The sequence below is a fragment of the Leptonychotes weddellii genome, chromosome 12 (assembly GCF_054177405.1).
Source record: "Leptonychotes weddellii isolate Sample4059 chromosome 12, ASM5417740v2, whole genome shotgun sequence".
NCBI lineage: Eukaryota > Metazoa > Chordata > Mammalia > Carnivora > Phocidae > Leptonychotes > Leptonychotes weddellii.
Genome location: NC_138380.1, coordinates 63,027,638 through 63,045,584, shown reverse-complemented (window position 1 = coordinate 63,045,584; position 17,947 = coordinate 63,027,638). Strand labels below are relative to the sequence as shown.

The 17,947-nt window shown below is 43.8% G+C and overlaps 1 protein-coding gene and 1 long non-coding RNA gene across 4 annotated transcripts in view; one reads left to right on the top strand and one right to left on the bottom strand.

Annotated features, from left to right (window-relative positions):
* The window catches only part of COL1A2 (collagen type I alpha 2 chain), a 35,033-nt gene extending 23,320 nt beyond the window's left edge, over positions 1 to 11,713 (top strand). Inside the window, exons 33-52 of the mRNA XM_006730667.3 lie at positions 202 to 255; positions 1,188 to 1,241; positions 1,937 to 1,990; positions 2,088 to 2,141; positions 2,237 to 2,344; positions 2,721 to 2,774; positions 3,654 to 3,707; positions 4,679 to 4,840; positions 5,544 to 5,651; positions 6,339 to 6,446; positions 6,846 to 6,899; positions 6,987 to 7,094; positions 7,238 to 7,291; positions 7,669 to 7,776; positions 8,237 to 8,290; positions 8,418 to 8,525; positions 8,808 to 9,066; positions 9,472 to 9,656; positions 10,328 to 10,570; positions 11,248 to 11,713. Coding sequence (XP_006730730.1) covers positions 202 to 255; positions 1,188 to 1,241; positions 1,937 to 1,990; positions 2,088 to 2,141; positions 2,237 to 2,344; positions 2,721 to 2,774; positions 3,654 to 3,707; positions 4,679 to 4,840; positions 5,544 to 5,651; positions 6,339 to 6,446; positions 6,846 to 6,899; positions 6,987 to 7,094; positions 7,238 to 7,291; positions 7,669 to 7,776; positions 8,237 to 8,290; positions 8,418 to 8,525; positions 8,808 to 9,066; positions 9,472 to 9,656; positions 10,328 to 10,570; positions 11,248 to 11,394 — 2,130 coding nt within the window. The 3' untranslated portion in view covers positions 11,395 to 11,713. The remainder of the gene's footprint in view (positions 1 to 201; positions 256 to 1,187; positions 1,242 to 1,936; positions 1,991 to 2,087; positions 2,142 to 2,236; positions 2,345 to 2,720; positions 2,775 to 3,653; positions 3,708 to 4,678; positions 4,841 to 5,543; positions 5,652 to 6,338; positions 6,447 to 6,845; positions 6,900 to 6,986; positions 7,095 to 7,237; positions 7,292 to 7,668; positions 7,777 to 8,236; positions 8,291 to 8,417; positions 8,526 to 8,807; positions 9,067 to 9,471; positions 9,657 to 10,327; positions 10,571 to 11,247) is intronic.
* LOC115940028 (uncharacterized) overlaps positions 39 to 17,947 on the bottom strand; it is a 71,160-nt gene continuing 53,251 nt past the window's right edge. For 2 of the 3 annotated variants that reach the window (XR_014139344.1, XR_004074812.2), the window contains exons 3-5: positions 14,242 to 14,277; positions 13,414 to 13,486; positions 39 to 10,722 (exon numbers count right to left, since the gene is read on the bottom strand). This is a non-coding gene — a long non-coding RNA (uncharacterized LOC115940028). Of the gene's footprint in view, positions 13,325 to 13,413; positions 13,487 to 14,241; positions 14,278 to 17,947 lie in introns of all 3 variants that reach the window. The other variant, XR_014139345.1, reaches the window with a different exon arrangement.

The following is a 17,947-nucleotide window of genomic DNA, read 5'->3' as shown; positions in this document are numbered from 1 at the left end:
GCCCTGAATTATTTTTTCCTTATATATATATATATATATTTTTCTCCTTCAACATCCTAGAGAAGAGTAGGGACTCGAAGACATTGCCAAACGTTAAATGACTGAAGGTGTATAGGATTTTCTGTAAAAAACACTGCAGATACACTTTGATTCAAAAATGTGGCCGGAAAACCAAAAGTTGCTTTTGCTTTATACTTTCAGGGTGAAACTGGTCTCCGAGGGGAAGTTGGTAACCCAGGCAGAGATGGTGCCCGTGTGAGTAGAATTTTGTTTGTACTTAGACTGTTGTTGTTTTTACATTTCACTCGAGTTGAGCAGCTTTCCAAAACTGAACTGACAAAAGGAGGATCCAGGTTTAGTAAGAATCTTCCTTTCCTTCCTGGATCATTTAACATGTTCCAAAAGAAAGATTCAACAGAACTTAGCCCTTTGAAAATCATAACCTGAATAATTTTCTACCTTCCTTGGTGTTAACTATACCAAGTGCAAATTATAAACCAAAAGCTCTAGGTTTAATAGAACTTTTAAGTGATTGTTTATTATAGGACTTTGGGGAAGAAAAAAACAAAACAATAACTCTTACATTTTAAGAAGCCAGAATCCAGAACCTCTAACAAAGGTCCCATTTATTCAAATGCGTGTCCTAAGATTTACCACTCAAAGAGCAGCCCCAGTGATTAGCTGTTAATGCCACGGAGATGCCAAAGATCATCCCATGAAGGGATAATAACGCTACCTCGAGCGTTGGCAACATGGCTCTTCCGGGCCGTCGGCTACCTTGGCTCTTCTCCTCCTCCCCTCCCTCAGAGCTGATAACTCACTCTGGCACATTGAAAATCGTCCTTTCTCTGAATCCCACAGCCTTGGCGGTTTCAAACAAGGCTACTCATTTGCTGCTCTCCGGGGAGCTTGACAAGAGCAGAGAGTTCGGGATCTCCCCAGTTCCTAACCTGCCTTGACTTCCACATTTCCATCCCCTCCGATCACTGGGGTACTTTCCTCCCGAGAGCCGCTTCTGGTAGTTTTGACAATTAGAACTGAAGTGCATCGAAGGCTTTCTCGATGTCCACCCCGAGTGTGCAGTGACAGCGCTCGGTCACGGTCTGAGCACAGCGAGGGCGAATGGCAGGGTCACTTTTGATGGCCTGGGGGTATAATTAATAAGACTCGTTTCCTTTCGGTGCTAGGGTGCCCCTGGTGCTGTGGGTGCCCCCGGTCCTGCTGGAGCCACTGGTGACCGGGTAAGCATGCGTTTTCATGGAGCCAACCGCAGCATCGAGCATCTCCTGCCCGCCCTCGCCCCAGAGAGCCCCCGCAGTTCATTTTTATGACTTGGTATAAAGCCTGCTTATTTAAAAACCTATCTGTTGTGATGGGGCCACAGGAAACAAATGCTATGTGTTTAAAGTCCTCTTTCCCTTCCTAGAGATGTGCCAGCTAGCTGATCTGTACTTTAATCCCTATCATTTGTTTTAAAGACTTTCCCTGTTGCCCATTAACGATATCCTAATGTACTGAGCCGCCTCAAAGCCTTCAATTGTAAAAAATCAATAAAATACATAGTGTGCCCATTTCACATCGAATAGTCCCCTTAAAATAGACCTTATTTATTGTACTGCACAGATTGCAGCAAATAGATCAGCTCTGTGTCCATCTAAAAATTAAAATGTCCTCCTCCTCGTATTGTGGGCACTGATTTATCGTGTTTTTGCAAGTGTATGACCAATACCACTTCAGCCCCCCAAATGAATACAACATTAAGCACAGTAAGAATGCATTTTATTTTACTCCCTGAGATGTGCATTAGTTTTCTCTTCTGACACACACTGCAAACTCTGACAAGAAGCCCACTCTCTACCACTGGTACCTCTCCCCACCTCCTCTGTGAGTGTCGATGTGAAGCCCGTTGACAAACTCCTCTTTGGTCCCATTATAGGGTGAAGCCGGTCCTGCCGGTCCTGCCGGTCCTACCGGTCCTCGTGGTAGCCCTGTAAGTGGAAACCTGGGGCATCTGGGGCACTCAGAACTTTCAGACCTTAACGAAGCTAAGATCGCTGTGACATTCTTAAACCCCTTCTCCCACCTAGGGTGAACGTGGTGAGGTTGGTCCCGCTGGCCCCAATGGATTTGCTGGTCCTGCTGTGAGTATCCTATGATGCAGGTTAATCCGAAAAGATCCCAAGCTGGCAAGTAGAATGAGCTGGAACGCCTGACGCCAACTCTTCCTCTCTACCAGGGTGCTGCTGGTCAACCTGGTGCTAAAGGAGAGAGAGGAACCAAAGGGCCCAAGGGTGAAAATGGTCCCGTCGGTCCCACAGGCCCCGTCGGATCTGCTGGCCCATCTGTAAGTTGAATTCACTGGTGGTCAACACAGCCTGTGTCAGTACCCAGGAAATCCAACAGTTCAACATAGATCAATCAAGTGCCTGCTGTATCCCGGGAACATACGAGATAGAAGATGATGTGAAAAATAAGAATTAACATTTGCATTCCACTCTATAATCTGTAAACATTTCATAAACGTCTCCTCTCACTTCTTTGGTATAGCTCCATGAGGGTGGTCACACTGAAGGACATTTATTTTATGACGCAGATCATCATTTTTAATTTCTGGATTGGCTTCTCATAGACATGGGAATGATACCTTCAAAGAAAAAAGCAACATTTATAAGAACGCTCTTGTGATTTGACTCCATGTTTTTTTGTTTGTTTCCATTTAGGGTCCAAATGGTCCCCCTGGTCCTGCTGGAAGTCGTGGTGATGGCGGCCCCCCTGTGAGTATTCACAGTGGACTCTGATAACGTGACTTTCTTTAGAATCTATTAAAAACAACTTGAAAGTTTGGAGATTTTGGGTTAATTCTGAACTATAATAAGGAGACTCTTGAGATCCAAGTTCACTTCTTTCAGAGAAATTCTGATATTGAAGTTACCATTAGATCATGGGCTACTAACTTAATCCCAGCTGGAACTCAGTGCAGTGTATGTTGCTACCACCTCACCTGAGGTAATAACCAAAGTTAACCCCAGGCTGTTTAATTGTGCAATGGATAAAAAATAATTTCTCTGGTACCGCCTATCCTTTTACTGATGCCCCCCTTCTCCTGCCTGACCATGCCCTTTCTCTTGGCGCCCAGTGCTGTTATACTGACTCCTTCAGGACCCGGACCTCCCTAGGAATGAACTGCACTGACTCCTTCCTGCTCTCATTGGACAGCAGTTAATACTCTTGGTCTTTGGTTGTACCTTCCTCTGGAAACAAAAGTACTTATCCAGTGTCCATGTGCTTCGCACCCCTCCAGGTGGTTAAAATAGTTCCTGTTGTATACACATCAATGTGTAATAATGGCATGGTGTCTTGTCTTCTTATTCTTACAACCGTCAGGTTATATGTTAGCGTTTCAAAAGGGACCATCAGAGCCTTAATGCAAAATATGGGTGTTGCAACCGGGGCGTGCTGGTAGGAGAGAGGTGCAGAGATGGAGGGCCTTCAGGGTCCTTGTTGAATAATACCCTATATGGGGCTACCACTAGCTACTCCTTGGTCCATCCTTGGTCACGTGTATCGAGGACTGGCCAGAGGAGAAATTTCCATCTCACCCAAATCCCTAGAGTTGGCATTGATTGTGGAATTTTAATGTGCTTGGTTCTTAGGGTGCTACTGGTTTTCCTGGCGCTGCTGGACGGACTGGTCCTCCTGGGCCCTCTGTAAGTAAATCACTTCAAAGTATCTCATTTACTCTACCCAAAAGGCCTTGCCTCTAGTAGGAAACTGGTGAGAAACTCTCTGGAAACACGCTACTAATATTTTGCTATTACTTTCCTGGTCTGAAATCAGTTTTCCTGAACCATTAAGGCAAAATCATCACAAATTATATTTTATAAGATCAGCTTAAGAGGCTTTTATTCATGTGAACACAAGTCCCCTTTTAGGGGCATGGTCTCTTTGTTAGAAATAAAAAACAGAACAGTTTTAGTCACATATCAGATATTTCTATATCTAATTACCTTTTATGGCCAACATTCTGCCTCCGTTGTTCAGGTATAATTGTTCCTGAATTTAAAGGTGGTTTGGCCTCTAATTTAATTCTGATTCAGACTCTCCTGTCAGGACTCAAGAGAATTTAATTAATTACCAAGGATTAAGTCTTCTGGTTAAGATTTCAGGGAAAAAAAAACAGCAAAGATGTTGATTTCTTGGAACCCTTTTACAGGTTCATAACAGAAAAATCTTCACTTCCTGTAGGCATTTAATTAAACCTAGTGGAGCGCACATGTGATTCCTCAATGATGAACAAAATGCCAGTGTCGGCCATCTTCACAAAGAAATGAGCAGGGTCTTCCCAAACCCCAAGTCCCATTCATTTACGACGGACTCTTCTCACTCTCTGGAGTCCTGACCCCAAGACGCCAGGGGCCTGGTAGCACAGCATTTCCTCTCCTCACGGACATTAGCCCCAGCTTCGACCTCAGTCAGTCACTTTATTACAGGCTCCAGAGAAGGAGGACAGGGAGTTGCCTCTCCCCACTACAAGGAATGTGACGACGCCCCCACAGGTCCCCCCAGTGGCCAGGGTAGCATTTTGTTGCTTCACACTGTTTGCATCTTCATCTCTAGAACCTCAGCTGCTCTCTCCCGGGTCTGTGACGGGTTAAATGACTCTGTCATTGGCTCACAGGGTATCACCGGCCCTCCTGGTCCCCCTGGCGCTGCTGGTAAAGAAGGACTCCGTGGGCCTCGGGGTGACCAAGGTCCAGTTGGCCGAACAGGAGAAACTGGTGCACATGGTCCCCCCGGCTTTACCGGCGAGAAGGGTCCCTCTGGAGAGCCCGGTACCGCTGTAAGTGATTGCAAGCTCCTCTCTCGTAATACCTTGTATTGAATTAAAATAAAGCCTTTACACAGATCTTCAAGTGGCATCTATTTGTTAACGAGTACTGCAGGCTTTCACAGAGAACTCAGTTGAGCCAGGAAATCTGTCCGGCACATACTGAGGTGGCGGGGCTTCTGCAGTTGCTTAGAAGGCACTAGACGGGGAGGGCAATAAATGAAGGAACTCACTGTTTTATCAGAATGGCACCTCACTCGTCCTGGGATTAGAACCAGAATCCCTTTGCCATGGTCATCCTATTGTACACGAATCAATCTCAGTAAGCTACCAATCTCTTAAACATGCATTGTCTGTCAATGTTACTCTGAAATGTGCCTTTCCTAGACCGGGTTCAGCTGGAGGCCAAGGTCAAAATTTGCTTCTTGGCATAGATTCTATACAAACTCTCTTGTGTCACCCCAGATGTCTTCATTAATCTCAATCACATATTTTTGACTGTTGTTCCATTGGTCTCAAGGAGGTACAAAGAAATATACTTGCCAAGCTGTCAACTCCTTGTCATCACTAGAGAAAAGATGTCCAAGGATATGTCCTCCTACTAGGAGGTCACCAGCCTTTTTCTAAACTGAGGATAGCGGATTCTCACAATCCTCAAGCCAACGTGTATTATCACTTCGCGGCTCACCAGTGATGTATTTTTCCTCTTGTTCAGGGCCCTCCTGGCACCGCTGGTCCTCAAGGTCTCCTTGGTGCTCCTGGCATTCTGGGTCTCCCAGGCTCTCGAGGTGAACGTGGTCTACCAGGTGTTTCTGGATCTGTGGTAAGTGTTTGACACCATTCTTCTTCTCATTAACATAATAAAAGATTTTAAAAGCTGCCACTTCAGATGTGACAGATTGATCACTGAATAACTCCACTTAAGATTTTTTATTCATGGCATTTTCTTTATACAGATCACATGTCACTTATCTAAGAAGCTTTAATACCACCTTACTTAGACACACGCTATAAAGATACAGCTTAACATTATGCAGAATGATTTTTGTTCTTTTTACATGCTTAAGAACTATATAAGCTCTAATTGCATTTACTCCTCTGCAATATGAAATGCTGGCATCATTTATCCTGTAGGCAGAATGAAACTCTGGAAGTTCTGAATCATTCCGTTAAATCTCATACATGACAGCACCTAAGAATCCTCTCATCTCCATAAACTCTCTCAACTTTATGAATTCATTTCATTTGGGACAGCAGATGCAGCTAGGCTTACCTAGTACAGAGCGACGTTCCAAAATTACAGAAAGCCGGCCATCCGAGTGTGTAGGATGAGGGCGAGGATAACACGAATGGGGCTTCTGGCTGTTCTGTGGCCCGTGCCTACCCACCCCCCCCACCCCCCACTGCACTTTCTCTTTTCAAACTGCAATCCCCTCGCCGGGGTTGTGTTGGGAGGGTGAGACTTGCACTCGATCCAATGAGAGGAATGTTTCCTCTTCTCCACGTCTAGGGTGAACACGGACCTCTCGGCATCGCTGGCCCACCTGGGGCTCGTGGGCCCCCTGGGGCTGTGGGTGCACCGGGAGTGAACGGCGCTCCTGGCGAAGCTGGTCGTGATGTGAGTCTGACGTGTGGTTTGTAGAAGCAAACTGTAGTCCATTGTGCGTGACTTCATGTCCTCAGCTGAGTTCCTCCTGTTCCAAGTCTCTGAACAAGATGGTCTGTTTCCCCATAATATCTATGGGTCTTGACCACTCCTGCTATTGAAAATGTGAAAAATTACTTGGGCTGGGGGGTGGGAGGATGGCTCTTTAAATGGTATACTTCAGATTTGGCCAAAATACTAAAAACACCTCTAAGAAAACTAGGCTGGCAAGTTCTAACTGGCCTGTTTGATGGTCTGACTGGGGGTTCACTGTGGAGTACTGGGAGGAATGAAGACAGAGGAGCTGAACTAAAGGGGCTGGCGGGGTAAAGAGCCTCACGAAGTGCCTTAATTGGTGTGGTATCTTCACAGGGCAACCCTGGGAACGATGGCCCCCCAGGCCGCGATGGTCAACCTGGACACAAGGTCAGCACACCTCTTTGTCTTTCTCCAATTTAAAAGTGACTAAAACCCAGGCCAGGTGGATGCTAAACTTCACTTTGCCTTTGGTAGGGAGAGCGCGGTTACCCTGGCAACATTGGTCCTGCTGGCGCTGTGGGCGCACCTGGTCCTCACGGCCCTGTGGGTCCCACTGGCAAACACGGAAACCGTGGTGAACCCGTAAGTTCATAAATACCAGTCCCTTAGTGCTGTCCTCTTCCGAGGCTTCACTCTGACCTCCCCACACTCGGGAACTGGGGGATTTGGTGGGGGAGGGGCTTGGGCTTGGCTGACGAGTTCGGTTTTGCTTCTCCAATTTGCAGGGTCCTGCTGGTTCTGTGGGTCCAGTTGGTGCTGCTGGTCCAAGAGGTCCTAGTGTACGTACATGATGAAGATTTCTTCACAAATGAACATTTAAGGAAACTCTGTCCAGACTGTCCATGAATAAAATAAATAACATATAGGCTAGACTTCATATTTTTAAAAAATTCAGTCCATGCTGAGAATTGCTACATCTAGCTTCTAAGGCTCTTCCATTTCAAATCTCTTCTGTCTGTTTGTATTAAATAATCACCAAAATCTAGCCACTTAACGGAGGGTTCAATGAAAGCAGATTAGGGGAGTAGATGGGCGTAACACCCACGTGGTGTTTAAACCTTTGCATGTCTTGAGTTAGCTCTGTAAACAGATAAAGCAATACTGGTGGGGAAGTGAGAAGGTAAAATGCCCTGTCTGTCCTCCTTTTTCTTTACAGGGCCCACAAGGTGTTCGAGGTGATAAGGGAGAGCCTGGTGACAAGGGGCCCAGAGGTCTTCCTGGCTTAAAGGGACACAATGGACTGCAAGGTCTTCCTGGTCTCGCTGTAAGTACAGTGTGGACATTCTGCATGTGTACAGATCTTAAATGATCTTCCTCAAATTTTCACTGCTCTTGTTCTAAAATGAACTACATCGTATTCATTTCCTATTCTCTGGCTGACTCCATCTCGCAGAGATAATGCTATTTCATCCCAACACAAAAAGGTGAGGGTTAAGGGAGATCGGAATATACATATATTAAAATCTCCTGGCAACAATGTCCTTCAACCCCACTTAAAATAAATATAATTAGAGGAATGACTAATATTACACTGCTGAAATAGCTTGTAGAAAAAAATGTAATTGAATATAATAGACATAATGGGAGAAAAGAGCCCCATTTTACATTTTCAATTTTCTCAATCCAGAGTCCATTGAAACTAAAGTTTTCCATTCAATTAAAAAAAAAAAACTGTTTGTTGACACGTGTTCTGAAAGTGTGATTTTCCTGTCCTCTCTTTCAAGGGTCAACATGGCGATCAAGGTGCACCTGGTTCTGTGGGGCCTGCCGGTCCTAGGGTAGGTCAACCCAGGAGACCTCGGTCTCTGAAATGAGAGCTTATGGCAGGGAGGGAGCCCCAGGCCCCTCCTTCCTTGTTTTTTTTTTTTTACGGACTCCCTCACACTTGGTGTCCTCCTTCGCCAGGGCCCTGCTGGTCCTTCCGGCCCTGCTGGCAAGGACGGTCGCACTGGACATCCCGGTACAGTCGGCCCTGCTGGCGTCCGTGGCTCTCAGGGGAGCCAAGGTCCTGCTGTAAGTATCGTTCCGGGAAATAACGTTCTGCTCAGACGAACCCAAGATGGCTGTGACAACACACTCAAGGAGCTCCCCACTTCCATATGTTAGCTCTAAACCGTATAAAGATGGTATGGAAGGAGCTGTTTCAGCCCATCCCCACCAGCATGCCTGGGATCAAGTTATTCTCTTTTACTTATTAGAACGTGCCTGTAACACTCAACTGAAAATCTGCTGTCATTGACATCTCTCACTGTGACCAAATATGAAACCTCCTCTTTCTCGCTCTCACCTTTGCAGGGCCCTCCCGGTCCGCCTGGTCCTCCTGGCCCTCCCGGCCCGAGTGGTGGTGGCTATGACTTTGGTTACGAAGGGGACTTCTACAGGGCTGACCAGCCTCGCTCACCACCTTCTCTCAGACCCAAGGATTATGAAGTTGATGCTACTCTGAAATCCCTCAACAACCAGATCGAGACCCTTCTTACTCCTGAAGGCTCTAGGAAGAACCCAGCTCGCACATGCCGTGACTTGAGACTCAGCCACCCAGAGTGGAGCAGCGGTAAGTCAGGATGTCAAAGCCGGACCGGCCCTTCTCATGAGCTGGGCTTTGTAAAGTCCATTCCCATGGACATTTAGAATGAAAAAGTTTGGGGTAAAAATTGCATTATGTGGAATCATACCTAACTAATAAAGCATTTTCTTCTCCCAGCCAGCACCCAGTCTCAGGCCTCTCTATATATTACCACGAAAAAGGCAAAAATACATATTCTCTGATTTGATTTTTTTCATGAAGGACAAGAGAGGAGGAACTGTCTCATCTTAAAAATAGCCATCCTCTTCCTATTAAATGTGGGGTAGACAATGTTACTTATGGGAATCAAAAATCTTTGTCTAGTAATTATTAGAACCTATGCTCCACTCAAGGAGAGGTTTTATGAGCTGGGTCTTGTTTCTTTTTTTAAAGGTTACTACTGGATTGACCCTAACCAAGGATGCACTATGGATGCTATCAAAGTATACTGTGATTTCTCTACTGGCGAAACCTGCATCCGGGCTCAACCTGAAAACATCCCAGCCAAGAACTGGTACAGAAATTCCAAGGTCAAGAAGCACATCTGGTTAGGAGAAACTATCAATGGTGGTACCCAGGTGAGGAATCCTACAAACATCCCTTCTCCTACTAAATAATATTAAGATAGTTTGCTTTTCAATGATCTGCATTTTAATCCTTTACCAAAATGGGATTATTAAAAAGAACCTCTTTTCTCGGGTTTCCGTTCTATCCTGGACTGCATATTAAAGCTGGAGTGATTGGACATATCCATACCATCTAAAGTTATTATTCAAATCTGACTTAACTGATAATCACTGGAGAAACTAATGCCCTTTAGCATGAGGACATGCTGGCCAGCACCTAGCCCTGTGTCCATGCATATGTATTCTCAGGACATGTGCTTTTCTGAATTTTTAATCAAATCTCTTCACCAACTTTATTGAATGCCTACTGGGGGGAATCACAGAAAAAGAAAGAGGTGTGACCCTGTCTCCTTGCTCTCTTATCCTAAAAGGCTTATCTAAAACAGGTACCTTTTTGAGTTGAGATGATCTTGCCTCAGCCTGGTAGTTCCTAGGTACCTTCTAGGTAACTAATATTGCACAGACAAGTGAATTGAGTTTCCTGTAAAAGTACCTTTTTCCCCAAGGTTCAGATCTGAGTCCATCATTCCTCCCTAAGTCAGCCTTTCCCCGCCCCCCTCTTTTTTGACTTAGTATTTCAGTCCCTCTCCACTTAACTAGCGTTTCTACCTTATTCTCTGTAGTTTGAATATAATGCTGAAGGAGTGACCACCAAGGAAATGGCCACTCAACTCGCCTTCATGCGCCTGCTGGCCAACCATGCCTCTCAAAACATCACCTACCACTGCAAGAACAGCATTGCCTACCTGGATGAGGAGACTGGCAACCTGAAGAAGGCTGTCATTCTGCAAGGCTCCAATGATGTTGAACTGGTTGCCGAGGGCAACAGCAGGTTCACCTACACTGTTCTTGTAGACGGCTGCTCTGTAAGTAATAGGGAAATTTGGGGAAAGTGGGTTGGAGTTCTAGCTTAGACCCATTGAATGAACAGGTGAAGGAGAGACCTACCTACCTTAAATTCAGATGGCAAATCTTGAGGATTCTTATCAGATCTTGCCTTCGGAAATTCTCTGAAGTGCTGAAATACATACCATGTCTGTGCATTAGCTGTTTTTCTTTAAACATGAGTTTGTTAAATGATGATGTCTGCCCATAACTTAAAAGTACTTGAGATTAAAAGGTCCCAAGGTATAATTTACAGCTATATGTACCTTATTTGACTTATTAGTATGGTCTGCATGTAATTTTTCTCTACAATATGCTATACATTGAAGAAAAATTAAAATTTACAGCATACCCACCCAGCTCTCCCTACTGACACACACATATCCCAAAAATGATATTGTAGCAATAAACCACTTGGAATATGTATTGAAATTTTCTTTTAAAAAATTAGACAGACTGGTAGGAAATCTCTCTCCCTAAAAACACCCCCTAATGCTTCTGTTTCAAAGATCAACATGTTGATCTGGGACACACCTCAGAATGAACAGGCCCAAAAGTAGTTCTTAACTACCGAAGGTTCTGATGATAATGTTTGTTTTAGAAATAGTGCTGCTTTATGAATATATATATATATAATTTTTTTTTCTTTTTTAAACAGAAAAAGACGAATGAATGGAGAAAGACAATCATTGAATACAAAACAAATAAGGCATCCCGCCTGCCTATCCTTGATATTGCACCTTTGGACATCGGTGATGCTGACCAAGAATTCAGGGTGGACGTTGGCCCAGTCTGTTTCAAATAAATGAACTCAACCTAAATTAAAAAAAGAAAAATCTGAAAAAACTTTCTCTCTTTGCCATTTCTTTTTCTTCTTTTTTAACTGAGAGCTGAGTCCTTCCATTTCCTCTGCACATCTACTTGCTTAAATTGTGGGCAAAAGAGAAGAAGGATTGATCAGAGCACAGTGCAATACGATTTCATTCATTCCCTCCCCCCCCATCCCCCCCAAAAAAATTTTGGATTTTTTTTTTTTCAACACTCTTACACCTATTGTGGAAAATGTCAACCTTTGTAAGAAAACCAAAATAAAAATTGAAAAATAAAAACCATGAACATTTGCACCACTTGTGGCTTTTGAATATCTTCCGCAGAGGGAAGTTTAAAACCCAAACTTCCAAAGGTTTAAAACTACCTCAAAACACTTTCCTGTGAGTGTGATCCACATCATTAGGTGCTGACCTAGACAGAGATGAGCTGAGGTACTTGTTTTGTTTTGTTCAGAATACAAAGGTGCTAATAGTATTTCAGATACTTGAAGACCCTTGATGGTGCTAGAAGAATTTGAGAAGAAATGATCCTCTGTAATGAGTTGTATTGTGTATTCTTTTTTCATTTGATTTAGCATCAGCATTTCACATCTGACTCCCAAATAAAAGTATGCAGATCACTTGCCCAACCTTGTCTTCTTCTTTAAATTCAGCATTTCTTTGCCAGTCTCATTTTCATCCTCTCCCGTGGTACCAAAAAGAAGCCTTGTTTCTTGGACAAGCAGAAAAATTAAATTGTACCTATTTTGTATATGTGAGATGTTTAAATAAATTGTGAAAAAAATGAAATAAAGCATGTTTGGTTTTCCAAAAGAAAATATCGAGTAGAATTCCTTGCTTCGATGCTCTTCGCAATATAAATATATGAATTATAGCATCTCTACCAGCCATTAGACTGAGCGTTTCTCATTAGATAGAAACTATGCAAAAAAGGCAATTTGGTCTAGTAGAAAGAGCAGAGAACAAGGACCCAGGAGATCTGAGCTCCAATTCTGACTGCTCCTTGTGGCTGAGTGACCTTGAGCACTTCACCTTTCTGTGTTTAATTTCCCTATCTATACTATGGTTGGCCGGGGGGGTGGGGGGGGTGGGGGGGGTGGGTAGATTCCTTCTCTGAACTATAAAACATTTGCCCTACTCAAAATACATAAGGCTTAAACAAATGGTATTGTAGACCTAAGTTTACTCTAAGCGGAGACCACAGAACCTTCTGGTTTATTATCTATTAAGCACTTTGAAACAGTGGCTGAAAGTTGGTCTATGTACAATTAATACTATTAACTAAAACAGTTTCAAATATTCAGTAAAAATGCCACACACTTAAATCTGATGCAACTGAGTACAATGCCTGTTAGGAGGTAATGTGTGTGCTGTCAATCAGCACAGACAGTTGTGGGTAATAGTACCATGAACACCTCCCTGCCAAATCAAGTTCATTTTCCTCCCCTGCACCTTTCAATGACATCTTTAATACACTTAAACATAGTAATGTGTCAAGTAAGATGTTAAGATTCATTTAGAGCTTATTTCCTGTTGCAGAACATAATTGTGATTGTAATATTTGCCTCCTGAAATAAGTCATCTCAAGATTCAATTAGTTTTAAAAGCAAAAAACTGAACATGATGAAAATCTAACATCAGCTCTAAAAAGTCAGCAAGGTCTATTAACCAAACGGTAACTTCAAATTACGGTCCATCCACCACCTGCATCAGAACAAAGGGATGCTTTTTAAAATGCAGACTGCCAGTCCTCAACCACCAAATTAAGATTTAGTAAGGAATCAGTATTCTTAAGCACCTTGCAAAATTGTGTTGTGCATCCACTGGGAAACCACTGGATACGGTGATTTCCACAGCCCTTCGAAGTTCTCACATTTTGTATCTGGCAAGAATGAAGCAATATACCTACCAAATGACACAAAGAAAACGAAACCCCTGTAATCAGAATACGAGTGCTCCCGACAAATTAACTGAAATGGCCAGCGCAAACTTACATGATAGCCAGTTAGAAATTGCTGGGTTTCTTCAATATGTTATGCCCTCAGGTCCACAGTCCAAGAAAGTTGGCTTAAAGAAGGCAAAAATGAAGAAGGAAGAAATCATTTCCTGAGTACCAGCTGAGAGCCAAATACTATGCTAGATGTTAACAGTGCTCTTTGTCAAACTGAATCCAAATAGGCAGATTTCTTAAGCCAATAGACAATAATAATCATTTAATCAGGAGTGTGGGATTACAGGAAAATAGTTCAAAAAACAATGGTATATCTGATAAACAACAATGAGGAAATAAATGATGGTATATCCAATCAATACTAATGAGGAATGAATAATGGTAATATCTAATAGACAACAACAGGAAGAGTGAAAAATATTATTTTCATATCCCAATAACATTTATGAGGATGATTAAACAAAAAAAAAAGCTTAGAATGGAATGTTATAATCTTTAAAATATCACATTCAAGTACACTGTCATTAGAAATCTATCAAACATACGGATCAAAATGCTGAGAGTAGGTGCATTCATGGAGTAATGATAGGAGTGACTTTTATGTCTAAATTTTCCAAATTTGCTGTAATGTAGTTATATCACCTTTATCATTTACAACAAATTTACCCTTAAAATATTATGAAAAGAAATAAGCAGTAAGCAAGTGAAAACAATCCTGGGTGAGGAGTGGCCATCTCCAGGGCAAGAGCGGTCCACCTCCCACCCACTTCTCTTCTGAAAGAGAAGGAAAAGCCCAGCCTCAGAGTCATCACTCACTGTGACCCGGCCACACTGGGGGGCCCCAGGGAGTGGTGCACAAAGCCATACATACCAGGCGGCAGCATCCTCAGGGGGTTCCACAGTTCGGCTGCAGAGAGAGAATAAAACAATGTGTGAACACAGTATTAAAGTGTCCTCTGAGGATAGTGAAGGACACTATTAATTAATGAGAGGGAATCGCAGAAAATTAATCTTAGCTTCACACAGCAACAGTGACATTCGGGTTTAGTTGGCCAGCTTTTGCCAGAGATCTCATTCCACTTTCAAAGCCTCTATCTGGCCAGAGGTTTCTTCTCTGGAAGCCACATACTAGAACTGTCTGGTACTTACCAAGCCAGGAGGTCCACTGTGAGTGTTCCTGGGGCCTGAGCCGAGTACTGAAGGCTTGACCCTTGCATGACCAGGCCCCCCTTCCCCCGCCCTGTAGAGGCTAATCATTGGGCCCGAGGGACCCTCCTCACAGTATTTCCTGACCCTTGGTCCTATGAAGGTCAGCCGCCTCTAACCCATGCCAGTCTGAGAGGGAAGAAGATTGCATATGAGAAAAGGAAGGAGCAGGTAGCCAAGATTGGGGGACGAGGCATTAATCAAGTCTGGTAAAAAGGGTCATTTAAAATTCTAAAATCAATACAGCTTAATGCACTGGTGAAGAGCAAGGACACCTGACCAATGCAGAACACATTTATTATCTTTAATGCCAAAATACTGTTTTCTGCTATTCCACTTAATATCACTGAAAAAGAAGTTCAGAAATTGGATTATATATAAGAGAAGTTGGAAATGTCGTTTTGGGTCAGAACAACAATCCATCTAGATGAGTACTTTGCCTTTGACAGTGGCACCAAGGGAAATTTGGGAGAAAGAGTGGTTGGCACTTCCTGAGAAACCAGCCTCAAAACTCCCATTTAATAACCCGCTGTAAATCTTTTTTGTACATAGATGTATCCAAACCCTTCCAGAGCCCTCTATCTGTTTTGAAATATGTTGGTATTACAGTACCAACAGGAGAGAGCTAATGCTGAATTGTTAGCTCGGCTTCCTGGCCCTCTGATCAAGCAGCTAAAATATGCTTTCTATCCCTGTGCCTGGGTCAGCCAGGGATTCAACAACTCAGTGTCCGCAGGGGGCACCAGTAACTGCAGCGCTAGGGCCACCGACAGCCCATAATGATCGACTTATCCCTGCTGCTGGGTGAAATAAGCACATAATTTGTGGTCAGCCGCCGAGGTTATGTGCACCAGCTCCGCCACCGATTGGCCAAGGGCACTTGGGAAAGTCTCTTAAGTTCTCTAAGAATTTGGTTAACATACCTGCTCTCCCTAGTCCACGGAACTGCCGGGAGGACCGAATGGGGCAGACGTGAATGCGCTTCATGAAGTGAGGGCAAACGTTACGTGCCATCATTAGGTCCAAAATTTCCAGTCACCTGTTGTCCCCTCTTGAGTTAATCTATCCCTGGCCCTCCAATGTAGGGAGAGCAGAGCCTAGATTTTAAATTCAATTAGCACCTCTCTTTAAGTTGGTAATTGATCCATTTTGAGTCATGCCTCCCCGTCAGTAAAAAATGTGAGCCCTTATAATGAATTTTGTTAATCTACTTATATATAAATGTTATGCTCATACTATGTACTACGGTACTAATGTATGATGTGCAATGTAAAACCTACATGGAAAAGAAAAGCCTTTAAAAGAGAGAAAATAAATACAAATAGAAAATTCCATACTCCAGTGGATTGTGTTGCACACCCCTGGGATGCACGCACATTCCCACCCTCTATTGGAGAGACTAGTGCCCTAAACAAGGATTCACGATGGGCTTCAGGGGAGGGCCGAACATCAGTGAAGTCCTGAAATAGAGTGCTAAATTTTGTGCGTATGTGCATTTTTCTCGGGGGGAGGATCCACAACTTTCTTCAGATACTTCAAAAGGAGGGCTCATGCCCCAAAACCATGTTATGACCTATGCACAAAGGCAGTATTCCTTATTTAATAAACCCTGGGCTTTCCTGAACTATGACTTTCATGTCTCATCTTGGGTCTCACACTCGGAACATGCTGCTTCTCCTGTCCTAAGGCCTGAGAGAACCAACCAGCACTGACCCACATTAAACTTGAGGTTTATCTCTTTCATTCTTCCACTTTCCTGCCCTGGGCCCTCTCGCCTGTGTTTTAACAAGGCTTGGCAGATGCTTTAGGACCCAGAGTTGGACTTTCCGATATCAAAGTGCACCTGTCCACAAACAAATAAGAAACAAACAAATTCAGTAATGGAGACTGATTAATGAGTTATTCTTTTTAGGTAAAACATGCATATGTTAATTTTTTAAAAGAAATTTAACCTAAAAGAGATTGCAATTCCTGGTACTATAAAAGACTGTAAGGATAATAATTGGAACATGTTCTTCAGGGACCTTCAAATCATCCCAGAACCAAGTGTCTCCTCCTCATCTGACTCTTCCCAAACAGAGCTATTATTCTGAGCCCAAGCTATAAGAATAATTTTGGCCAGAATTAACAATCCTCATGGATTCTAGAAAGGTATCCTTAAAATTGCAATTCATTACATATTTAAAGAAACTCACAAACACAAAATGCCGCTGAAGTGAATTCTTTCTAGTGCAGCAGTGCTCTTGGTGCCCAATGACTTAATTAACCGTCAACAGCATGGGGGGAAAAAAGCAGAAACAATTTTTTTAATGGAATCTATTAATGCCAGGCAGAATAAGAACACCTACTCATAAACCACCGTGGCTGAGTAGATGGCCTTTCTCTCCCCACGGGATGTCACTTTGAGCTCACTGCTCCCCCTGCTGACTGGATAATAGAACACCCCCGTCTTTGAACACAGCCACATGCACACCATCAGAGAATGAAAACTCAGATTTCAGAGGAGAAAATGGAACAGCCTCCTGTGCTTATTTCCTGTCTGCCCCAGACACACAGCCTTCTCTCCAGCTTCCGTGGCAGCCTACCTTCCCGTCCTCAATGCTCCCTTTTTTTTCCCTTACCCTTTTAAATCTGTCCTTAATATCTCTCCCATGGAGTCGGTAAAATGGAAGTCACAAGGAGGCAAACTAAGTTCAAAAAGAGAACGGGAGAATGGCCTTTTGGGCCAGGAGAGATGCCCAATGCTACAAACGTTGCCCCACAACGCAGTGACTAGCTTCAGGAGTGAAGCAAGGGGTCTTAGGGATTATAGAGAACAGACACAAGAGGATGTGACTGAAAGCAGAAGGGCTCAGGAGGCAGAGCTGTCTGCATATGAGCCCTGTCTCCACCATTTCCTCCCCTGCAAGATGGAGATAACGATGAACTGCCCACCGGACGGCAGGGATCAGGAACGGGAGGGCTGCTGGAGAGTGAGCACGCGGCACCACTGTCCACGGCGGCCCTGGCCCCGCAAGGCTGCACCTTCCCGAAGCCCGGAACCCCACCCTTCCCCTTCCCAGAGTGCTGGCTTCTCGGACCACCGCCTAGACGGATAGCACATCTACAATTCAATGACACTTCAATCTCTCCTACTACAAATGGATTCCAGCAAACTTCCAAACCCTCACAATTCTGGTGAATCCTTCTCCACGAGCCAATAAAAAAGTACCGAGCTTTGGTGCAGCCACTCTGGAAAACAGTATGGAGGTTCCTCAAAAAGTTGAAAATAGAGCTACCCTATGACCCAGCAATTGCACTACTGGGTATTTCCCCCAAAGATACAAATGTAGGGATCCGAAAGGGTACGTGCACCCCGATGTTTATAGCAG